General features: G+C 42.8%; 1 protein-coding gene across 1 annotated transcript in view; it reads right to left on the bottom strand.

Moving 5' to 3' along the window:
* The window catches only part of LOC143026346 (uncharacterized), a 28,856-nt gene extending 16,809 nt beyond the window's left edge, over positions 1–12,047 (bottom strand). The window contains exon 1 of the mRNA XM_076186565.1: positions 11,842–12,047. Within this exon, the coding sequence (XP_076042680.1) occupies positions 11,842–11,881 (40 nt within the window). The 5' untranslated portion in view covers positions 11,882–12,047. The remainder of the gene's footprint in view (positions 1–11,841) is intronic.
* Positions 12,048–12,254: the final 207 nt, after the last annotated feature.

Raw genomic sequence — 12,254 nt, 5'->3', positions numbered from 1 at the left:
AAGTCTAGATGCATCTTACTCTTTGGAAGTAAATTAAGATCACATGTTGAAAGGGTGTGAAGAAATAAACTTTTCCATATAGATGTATAAATATGTGGAATAGCTTAGGTGATATAGCTCAAGCTCAAACAATACATGAATTCAAATCTAAATATGATAATTGGAAATCAAAGATATAGACTAAGTTGGAACTGTTTTTGAATTTGAGTCTAGGTATGTTAGAAAATTAGAGAATAGGAGACAGGACCCAATGAGCATTGCTCCTTTCCTGTATACTACAATTAGGTAAATACACACACTCACATCAAGCACTAGGCAGAAGATATTTGTCATCCATATAAAATGGTAATTGAAGGAATAACTCAGTGGGAGACTATATTACTATTTCTTAATATAGTTGGGATGCCTCACATCCTAAAGCACCTCTTGATGTCATATCTTTTCTATTAAAGCATGTATAACTTTAGTAGTCCACCCCATCATGCTGAAAAGTGTAGATAACCAAATGGTAAGGAGAGTTTTCATGCATAAGAAAAATTACCAATGCTTACATACAGCAGCATTCAAACAACTGTCTGATTATTGCCACAATATACATTCCATATTTTTTTCTGTTTCAAGATAATTTTATACTGCTAAATAATTTATCTCTTATTACTGAATAAGTTATATATCTTTTAAGTATGTAGTAAATATGAATATTATTAACACATATCTTCAGTTTTTTTCCCTCGGTCTCTTCTGAGGTGTGGAATAAAATGGTACTGTGTTGGGCATCCCTAGGCTTGTATTCCAACCCAAATCCTCCAGTGTTGGACAAAATCCATCACTAGGCTTGGAATCCAATGCATCTGTTGACTAGTATAACTGTACCTTTAGGAGACAAGAAGTAATTGTATGCATCACATGCTAGATCCTCAACCCACCTAGGCAATTTTTTTGCAACCATACAAAGCAGAGTGATAAAAAGAATGGTAAATCCATTTCATTACAACAGCGAATCCCATGTTCCTTATATGGTATATCTGCTTCCCTGAACTGTCGCACACACCTCGTGGTGCAGGAGTTAGAGTTCCTGGCTGAGACTACGGTGCTGCACTGCGGGCTGTTACTCCAACTCTCATGGGCGGGGAATTGGGTGTGTGTGCATGTAAGGGCACAGTATTACCCATAGATCGGTCATACGAGCTCTGAGCTCTCATCCAGGAGGTTAATAACTGTCAATCATGAGTCCACACGTGATCCAAGACCATGGTGAATCACACTGACGCACAGACTCAGTAACTGTCACACGCTAGGCCTCGGAAAAATTTATCAAAAACTTGTATAAAAAAAAAAAAAAAAAAAAATCTGAAAGATTATTGACAAACTTTGAATAGATCCCAGTGTAGAACCCTTCTCCTGCCTTTTTCCCTCCCTCTCTCTCTCCAAACTACATACATACATATAGCAACAGCTTTTTCCCCTTTCAAGGGAGGTAGCCAAAAGCAAAGGCATATAATCCACTCCCACTTATTCCATCCCCATATACTCCACTCCCATTCACCACCCTCCCTCCCTCTTATCTTGGCTTCTCCTGGATGATAGGTCATCCCTGCATCTCGCCCACTGCCCTGGGTCAAAGGCAATGTAGTAAGAAACAGCACATCCATAGCAAGGCTACTTCATTTAATTGGCAATCTCCCTCTCCATCCCCTCCTGCAGAGAAAAAAAAAATGGGGAGAAATCTATTTGGGCTGGGTCAAAAATAGCCAGCGAAAAAAATACACGGGAGCGACGAGCGATTTCGCTCGGGAAAGTTCCAATGTCGCTCTCGCAAATCCAATAGCGGGAGCGATCCCCCCCCCCCAACAAAAAAAATCGCTCCCGCGGCAAGATCCAACGTTTTTCATGCATTATCCATCATTTGGCAATCCTTGAATCCTATCACCACTGATGAAAGGATCAGAGCAAACACAGCTTACCCGTGATCAATCATTGTATTATCAATCGATATCATAAACGCAACGCATCAATCAACTTTAATTTGTTGATGTACGTACGTATGTGTACGCGGTATAGCTGCTAGAGTTCAATCAATGGCTTACCTAGCCTAAGAGACCTAGCCTAGCTTCGTATCAGCTGCATGCGGGCGTATACTAGTACATGCAAAGAAATCACAAAACACACGTGATAAGCTATTTTTACAGAAACCACCGGGAAATTAAAAAAAAAAACAGATACCGAACGTTTTCGTCTATTTAGACATTTTCAAAGGTACAAAAAAGCAATACAGAAAGAAACAATAAATACATATAAGAAGACAAGGATACTCGGAGAGGTCCCATGTTACATTTTATCACACACAATTTTGTCAATAATAAAATTGTCCAATTTAAATAAACCCAAACTCAAGTTCATGTTATTTCCAATTTTTTTTTTTATAAAACAAGATTCAATAATATTTCTTTCTATAATATTATTACAAGAAGTAATTATTTTAGAATTTCCCCAGTCAATATTATGAAAATAATCCCTTTGGTGGACAAATAATCCACTGGACACTTGCCTCGTTCTAATACTATATTTATGTTGGCCTATTCTTTTTCTAAGCCTTTGCCTGTTTGGTTTATATAAATAAAATCACAGATTTTACATGGTATATTATAAATACATCCTTCTTTACTTCTTTTTTTCTTCTTCAATGTTCCTGAGAGCTTAATAGAATTTGTTCTGAGTTCTTGGATCAAGAAATAAAATTCATCTATGACATTGGAGAAAATTTAAATTATCCAAGACATCTTATTGATAAAACAAAAATCAAAGCTAGGAAATGTTTTCTTAAGAGTCTGTTAATTAAAATGGTGTTGTACATCAAGTTGGCTACAATAGGGGAGAGTATCCCAACTGGAACCACATCACAGTCTGTGGCTCACCTGTGAAGCCCACGGCCTCGGTTCGATACCTGGGAGTCATTTTCCAGAGAGACGGACGGTGGACCAAGCACATCCAACAGGTCTCCCGAAACGCTAGACGAGCACTCAACCTAGTTCGGGCTATCCGACACGAGTCCTGGAGTAAGCACCGTGCCACCCTTATTCCCATAGTCCAGAGTCTTGTGCGCTCTCGGCTCCTCTTTGGCGCCCCTGCCCTCCACGACCTACCGCCAGAGACCCTACGCAACATGACCCGGATCGAGTGCCAAGCACTCCGCCTAGCGCTCGGTCTACCGACATCAGTCCCGCAGGAGCAAGTATACAGCGACCATCGTAGTGGGGGTCGTAAAAGGAGTCCCAATGGACGATGATGCCGAGCAACTCCTCAGGGCGGACTTGGAGGCCCAGGACCTGCCCGTTGACGCTGTCCAACGCCTCAAATCCAGGGATGGGACTGCGACCAGATCCGTTCGTGTGGCCTTCCTTATTACCACTCTTCCATCCTCAGTCAAGCTTGGCTACACCCTCCACCAGGTGGTCCCATATGTCGCCCCGGTCCGACGCTGTACTAAGTGTCAACTCCTGGGCCACTCAAAAAAGGAGTGCAGACGTAAGACCCCAAGGTGCGCCCGGTGTGGAAAGGGCCACCCTACAAGTGACTGCCAAGAAAAGCAGCTTCTGTGCATCAACTGCTGTGGCAACCATTCTACGGCGTACCCAAACTGCCCGGAGATCGCCATCAGGAGGATAGCACATGAAGTCAAGAACCAGCGGTACGTCACCTTTTCGGAGGCTCTGGTCATCGCCAGGGAGCGCTGGAGCACACACCTAAAGGAAGAGAGGGCAAAGGACAGGGACTTTGCACTAACCAAGGTCCCAAGGGCCCCGTCGAAAGTACCTGACCCATACCCGTCTGCCTCGGTGGGTAGCTCTCTGGCAGCCCTACCCACCCCAGGATATGAAGGGACCCCCACCGAAAGGACTACACCGCCCACCCCGACTCCCACAGCCACTCCTGAAGAGGCCGAAGACAAAGCCAAAGCCGAAACCGAAGGAACGAAGAAGACCCGCCAAAGAAAGAATCGAAGCAAGAAATCCGTCACCACCGCCCCCGCTGGCCCCTCCCCCGCGGGACCCACCCCCACGGCGAAGCTCGCTCCTCCAGAGGAAACCAACAGCGTGCCGGACCGTATGGACACCGTAGAGGAAGCACCTCCCACCCCTCATTCTCCCTCTACAGAGCCATCTATACATTGCTCCATCGGTGGCTTGAGAAAAACCGTAGAAGCACTACAAAGCAGGCTAACGGGTACAAACCCTCATATGGCCCAACTCCTGGATGGGATCTTCGTGATTCTCCAAACAATTCTGGACATAGCCAACCATGGACAGAATTAGAATCATGCAGTGGAACTGCCGGGCAATTAACACCGCCTGGGACCTACTGGTACAACACCTCGCGACCAACTCTTACGAAGTCATTGCACTTCAATCCCTCCGGAAGCGGCCAAAGCAACTTCCGCACCTGCCGGGCTTCCACTACCCCCCCTTCTACTGTACAGACGACTTAGGTGAGGTACGTGTCGCCACATATATCTCCCTGGGGCTGGCTGCTCGCACCTGGCCCTCCCCTCGAGGAGGGATATGGCACTGTCACCTCCATCACTGTGGATGGAGATCGGATGGTGAACATGCTAAATTACTACAACCCAGAAACAACCCGAATGTTTGGATGGCTGGCGGACCTTCCCGACGACTGGATCGTGGTGGGAGATTTTAATCGCCGTGACGCCCTTTGGGAGGATGACTACGACCACTCCTCCCAGACCATCGCAGCTCAGCTAGATACAGCCGACGTAGTCCTCCTCAACGACGGGGGTCATACCAGGATTCCTGAGATCGAGGGACACAGAAAGTCTGCAATCGACTTATCTTGTCTCCTCAAACCTTGCAGGCGCTACAGACTGGCTCCCCCTTGATGACCCGATGTCCTCCGATCACCTTCCCATCCGTGTCTCCATACACCTTGCTCCCGTACTTCATCTACCACCGAAGAGGGAGCACTTCAACCTCGCAGAGGCGGACTGGACCAAGTTCCAGGCCTACCTGGTCGACAGGCACTGCGGCGTCAACCTCAACTGGACGGTGGAGGACCTCAACGATCAGTTCACCCACACGGTGCTCGCGGCAGCCCGGCATGCCATTCCGCTGAGCAGCACGAGTACAGGTAGACGTGGCCACCCCTGGTGGACGGACAGCTGCAAGGCAGCAGTCCGCAGCAAGCGGCAAGCCTACCACAAATTCCTGAAGGTGAGCTCCGCAGACGCCTTTGCAGACATGAAGTCTACAAAAGCCCAGTGCAAGAAAACCATTGCCCATGCCAAGCTCGCCTACTGGAACACCAAAAAGGACGATGACACCGACCTCTCTGCAGCCTGGAGGAAACTGAAGATTCTGAAGTGCCGGTACAACACCCCCGACTCCGACCTCACCACCCCTGATGGAATTATCCACCGCACGCCCGTGGAAAAAGCAGAGGGCTTCCTTCGCCACTTCTCCGAAGCGAGCTCTACTTCCAACCTCCCAGAGGCCCAACGTCACTTCCGTCAGGAGCAAGAGACCAATATGGACCTCTCCCCTCCTACGGGGGAGGACACTCCTCTCACCCTCCGTGAACTCCGCTGGGCACTAAGTGCAGTTCGATCCACGAAGAAGTCTCCTGGTGCTGACAAAATCACCTACCCACTCCTGCGCCACCTCCCCCCCTCTACTACAAGAGACCCTCCTTTCCATCTTCAACAAGTGTTGGAAGGAGGGAACTGTACCGGAGGCATGGAAACACGCCATAGTGATTCCTATCCCCAAGTGTGGTAAACCCCGGAGCAAGATAGCCAACCACAGGCCTGTTTCGCTCACCTCCCACGTAGGGAAAATCTACGAGAGGATGGTACTCAACCGACTGTCGCACTTCGTGGAATCAAGAAGAGCCCTTCCAACACTCCAGGCAGGCTTTAGGTAGAGACGAAGCGTCACGGACCACATCGTGAGGCTGTCTGAACATATCCGATGGGCCCAGCGACAGAGGAGGATCTTGCACACCTGCTTCCTGGACATCGCCAAAGCATTCGACACGGTCTGGCACGCCAAGCTCCTTCACAAACTAAAATCCTTGGGAGTCTCCCCAGCTATCTACACTTTCACCCGATCGTTCCTCTCCAATCGCTCCATCTCGGTGAGATGGAAGGGAACCCTCAGCCAACAGGCCCCCGTCGACATGGGAGTCCCCAAAGGCTCTGTCGTGGCCCCCCTACTCTTCACACTACTGCTGGCGGATGTCGGAAAAGGCGTGCGCAGCGACACGGTCGTCACTGCCTATGCCGACGATGTAGCACTATGGCGCAAGTCCAGGCACAGGCGTCCCAAGCGGGATTCTGCACAACACAAAGCGGAACTTCGGGTATTCCAAAGCCAAATAGAGCTGGTGGTGGCACAACTCACGAGCCTGAGATTCTCACTCTCCTCGACCAAAACGGTGTACATGCCCATCTCGGCGAAACGCCGACCTTTTAAGGGAGGCTGGCGGGAACGTGAGGAGCTTTCCAAGTTCCTGATTGGCTGACCGATGGCTGGCAGGGACACCCTTGCGAACTACGCTTGCCAACTACAGGAACTTGAAGATTTCTTTGATCAGTGTGTGACGGGTCGTAAGATGCATCACGTCACTACAATGTCATTTGTGAATAAATATTTCATCACAAAGAGTTGCGGTACTTTACCTACTATGAATCTCACTACCTCCAAGTGGTGCCTTTGGGTTATACAATAACTTCGATCTTTCAGCTAACAACCATGACACCTCCAACAATGGTGCGTAACGGTGGGAGGGGGGGGTAGCAGGAGACAGTGATCTCTGGCATGTAAGCTGTTACATGCCACATGACAGGCGGTGTAGGCATATGGGTTGGATTCCGAGTCTAAGGATGGATTTCGTCCAACGCTGGAGGATTTGGGTTGGAAGCCAAGCCTAGTGACGCCCAACGCAATACCGTTGTAGTTGACACCTCGGAAGAGATCCGAGGGAAAGAAACTGAAGATGTTAAGAGTTTTCTTATTGACGACATATCTAATATATTATATATGTGTGTGTGTATACATATATACATATATATATATATATATATATATATATATATATATACATACATACATATATATATATATATATATATATATATATATATATATATATATATATATATATATGAGTGGAAGGCTGGTGAGGTAAACACCAGTAACCGTTGGTGTTTTTATTTCTACCGTTTCGTCCTTAAAGGACTTCCTTCAGAGTGAGCAAATCCTTTCAGGACGAAACGTTAGCAATAAAACTCCAACGGTTCCTGGTGTTTACCTCACCACCCTTCCACTCATTCTGTCTTACGCACTTATATATATATATATATATATATATATATATACATATATATATACATATATATATACATATATATATATATATACAGTTAAATCAGTAATAAGAGATCAATTGTTTAATAATATAAAATTATCTTGAAACAGAAACATATATTTTATGAAATTTATATTATGGTAATAATCAGGCGCGAAAACTCTTCTAACCATTTGGTTGATATCTACACTTTTCGCCGTAATGGAGTGGAATACTGAAGTTATCCATGCTCCAATAGAGAAGATACGACCACAAGAGGCGCTTTGGGATGTGAGGTATCCCGAATATATTGATAAACAATGAGAATATAATATCTGAGTCAGCCTTTCAATTACCATTTTCTATGGATCACAAATATCTTCTGTCTAGTGTTCGATAATCTGTATGTGACTTGGAACACGTGTTGGACTCGTGATCGACAGCTAATTCCCTCCCAGAAGAGAGCTTGTATATGAGCATGCATTCATACACTACTAAAAAGTAGTGACAATACAAAAAATACTTTGTGTGTTTAAGATATGCAAAGATCGTCGAATATGCATTTCAGAGAGATCGCGAGCCTTTCAAATTTATTTGAAATAAAATATTTGAGAAAGTGGCATAGACATTGGCTCTGCCAATGAGATTCCTCATTCTGGGTAGAGTGTGGGGCTTCCTGTAGCTCCTTTTACGTGATTGGTGGGAATTTCTCTACACGGAAGGCTGAACTTAGGTGTAACCACTTATTATAGGATGATCAAACATTTTAATAATATTAGCAAAACTATAACAATGTTTATGTGTCATATGTGTACTGACTGGTATTACTCATGATTGTCTCTGGTCCCAAACACCCTACATATGTTGTCAGTGTGACTTAGTGTAGAATAACAATCTGATGAGGACCACAATGGAAATAAGCGTACATGCTTTTTGTGTTATCCTCAGCAATTTACTTTTATTTATTCTGAACTATGTGTTCTTGTCATTATTTGCACTTCATGTACATTGATTCATTGCCAAATAAAGTCTATCTATCTATCTAACGAATGTAGCAGTTGGACTACAAGCTTTTCGTCGACTCGTGTAACCCTACTTAAAGATTATGGAGCAACACTTCGGCAGCATCTGCATGACAGAGCTATTGTTACGCAACGCGGTCCTCTCATGTTTCCTGCCTCAAACGCACATGCACGTTGTCAAATTGAAATCCCTCGGCCAATCAGCTTAATTTATGCTCAGTCTACCACTCCGTCTCAGATTTAACAAGCTTGTAGTTCCAGGCCAGGTAGGTTAAGTACTTAATTACCTCTCACTGCAGAATGTCAGAAATAAATATTATGTAATAATATCATGCGATTCTGGTATTATTTCTTCCGAAATTCATTCGTGTACCCCAGCCCCAGGAGAGGGATGTGTCCCACAGAAAAACGTAAATCAAAGTCGAGTGATATGGTGTAAAAAGCAAAATCGCTTGCCAGTCTCGCTAAAGCAATTCTTATCATCATCGCATATATCTTATCACTCTGAGTATTTTATACCAAATAAATCATCTCTTATCACTCTGAGCATTTTGAACCTCATAAATTAACTACCGCATATTAATAGTGACATCAGTAGCTTTTATTTGGGGGGGGGGCAGTACCTCCCATCAAAGCGTCGAGGTGGGTACTGCATTTGGCTGACGACGCTAATCACTCAGTAGAGGTGGGATAGAGCAGTGTAGCTTGGGTGAAGAAAGCGTGGTGGACGAGTGTCTCCTGTTTATGGGTGTTGATGAATCGATATCTGGCCAACTACTGAATAAAGGAATTTGCCTCGTGTCCCGGGCCGCTTCACACATTCCTTATCATCTCTGACGTGCCAATGGCGGATCCAGGATATATATATATATTTGTACAACACTGAATGGGTCCCAGTGATTTGATATACATTTTAACAACCACAATGCACTTTAATTCTAAGCCATCAACATCAGGAGACCCAATGGAGGCCACAAGCAGAAATTGAAATGCGGTACTGCCGAGGTTTCGAACTCAGCTATCACATGACAAGTGACGCAGTAACTTACCAACTAAGCTATCAAGAGAGTATTTGGTAAGTCGCTGCGTCACTTGTCATTTGACAGCTGAGTTCGAGTCCTCGGCAGTACCGCATTTCAATTTCTGCTTGTGGCCTCCATTGGGTTTCCCGATGTTGATGGCTTAGATTTAAAGTGCATTGTGGTTGTTAATATATATATATGTGTATATATATATATATATATTATATATATATATCACGTAGATTACATTTCTCACCTGTAACATATATATATATATATATATATATATATATATATATATATATATATATATATATGTGTGTGTGTGTGTGTGTGTTCGTAAAGAGCTGGAGTCCAGGAGCCATGTTATCGGAAAATTTCAAAACACTGGACTCAGAGTAACAGAATTTATTACCGACGTTTCGAACCCTGTCCGGGGTTCGTCCTCAGGGTTATACATAGTAAGCAAAAGGATTCAGTTATATAGTGTGCCGATGTTCTCTGGGACAGGTCCACCGGCTTGAACAGAGTTGCATTTTTTAACAGAATAGTAAAAACTCCTCAACATGGAGAAAAGACAACAAAATTAAATATACTAGGCAAGAACACGTAGATACCAAAATCCAAAAAGCCTATCCATCGTTCCTCCGTAGCTAAAAACACAAATCCTAACAAACATAAACTAATCAAGTCCTGCATGACCTGCAGAAATTAAATACAATGTTTGCTAAAGTGTCACCAAAAAATGGGACAACAGCAATTCAAAAGAACAAAAAGAACCAACTATCACACCCCGATGAAATGAAATTGTACTCTTAGCTGTAATACAAATCGTGCAATAAAACAAAATCAAACCTATTCCGAATGTCAAAATAAACGGAACAAAACAAATTCTGAACAACACCCAGACATTAATAACAGAGTAAGTACAAAGTGTCAACAAATGGAACCACCGGAAAAAAAATCTTTTGTCATTCGGAATAGGTTTGATTTTGTTTTATTGCATGATCTGTATTACAGCTAAGAGTACAGTTTCATTTCATCGGGGTTATAATGTACTACTCCCTAGTGCTCATACTAATTGCCCACTCCGTCCTGAGATTCAGGTTAATTGTTAGATTTAATTAATAGGTGACCCTAGCTGCAGCGTATCATTCACTATAACTACATGTTGTTACAGATGTAGAATATTGTAGTATATCATTAATGGCACTACTCTGACATAGTACTCACTCATATATGTTGATACAGCTGTAGAATAATGCAGTATATCATTAATGGTACTACTCTGATATAGTACTCACTCATACTGTTTTGTTACAGATTGACATTATTTTGTTGTTCCTTTGCTTAATGCAATGTTCCTTTTTGTGATGGTGCTCAAATTTTTTGTCTCAATATTCCTATGTGTACAAACATTTTAGTAATATTAGCAAAACTATAACAATGTTTATGTGTCATATGTGTACTGACTGGTATTACTCATTATTGTCTCTGGTCCCCTTAATAACACCCTACGTATGTTGTCTGTGTGACTTAGTGTAGAATAAAAATCTGATGAGGACCACAATGGAAATAAGCGTACATGCTTTTTGTGTTATCCTCGGCAATTTGCATTTATTATTCCGAACTATGTGTTCTTGTCATTATTTGCACTTCATGTACATTGATTCATTGCCAAATAAAGTCTATCTATAATAATAATAATAATAATAATAATAATAATAATAATAATAATAATAATAATAATAACAATGATAATAATAAAATAATGATGATAATAACAATAATGATAACAATAATAATAACAATAATAATAATAATAATAATAACAATGATAATAAAGAATAAAATAAAATAATAATAATAACAATAATAATTGATAAATAAAAAAAATCGCTACTGACGTTGATGTTCATTAGGGATACTTATTTACCGGATCTAAAAGTAGGGCTACCATACTTAGAATGACAACAGCTGTTCGACGATATACAGTAGACAAGATTTGCATTCGTAACTGACAAACATCTTTATAATACCGATTTCTTACATCCGTTACTGGGGGTGTGGATCTCTGCGGAAGTAGAGTAGTTCACCCTTCCGGTTACATTTACTGCAAAATTATTCTATTCAGACGCTGATCAGCTCAGGTAAATTTTTACATTCTCACGTGCAACTACCGTAGACTACTAGGCGCCAAGTTAGTGAAACTGCGTATTTAGAAATACTCTGTTTCTATCAATTTTTTCGACGTTCTGACAAGCATGACTGCTATTATTAAAGCCTTTGTATAAAATATTTATTGTATTTTGCCACAGCCATTTAGTTCATCAGTATTCGTTTGAGGCGTTTTTTTTTATTTTGCTAATAATACATATCGCAATTGAAAAATGGAAAATGTAAAAAGAAACTGCATGCGTGCTAGAAAAAAAACTTACCTGTGACGATATAGAAGAGAATGAGTTTGTAGTGATCCATTTTACTTAACAGGAGCTATTTCAATAGCAACAAGACGTTTACTTCCTATCCCGTAAAAGTTCTCTTGTATACTGAGGTAAGCCGATAACGATTTCGTCGACAGTCCCAGGTGCCCGGGAGTTGGGGTGTTTACGTAAGGAGCACAACGGTCGGACAGGACGACCCGCCAGGCGCCAATCGGCTGGAGGATCTGGTCGATATCTGGCAGAGCGATTGAGTGAACCTAGGTCACAATCTGCCTTGGGTCAACCCATACACACACACACATACAATTTTCCCTTTTGCCCCCCTACACACTTTCCCTTCTCCCCTCCTACATAATTTACCTTCTGCCTCCTCACCCAACACACATACATGCCAGCCATAATATCAA

This window comes from Oratosquilla oratoria, chromosome 6 (genome assembly GCF_046742065.1).
Source record: "Oratosquilla oratoria isolate Oo_2021 chromosome 6, ASM4674206v1, whole genome shotgun sequence".
Taxonomy (NCBI): Eukaryota; Metazoa; Arthropoda; class Malacostraca; order Stomatopoda; family Squillidae; genus Oratosquilla; species Oratosquilla oratoria.
Note: the sequence above shows the minus strand (reverse complement) of the source record. Positions and strands in the feature narration are given on the sequence as shown.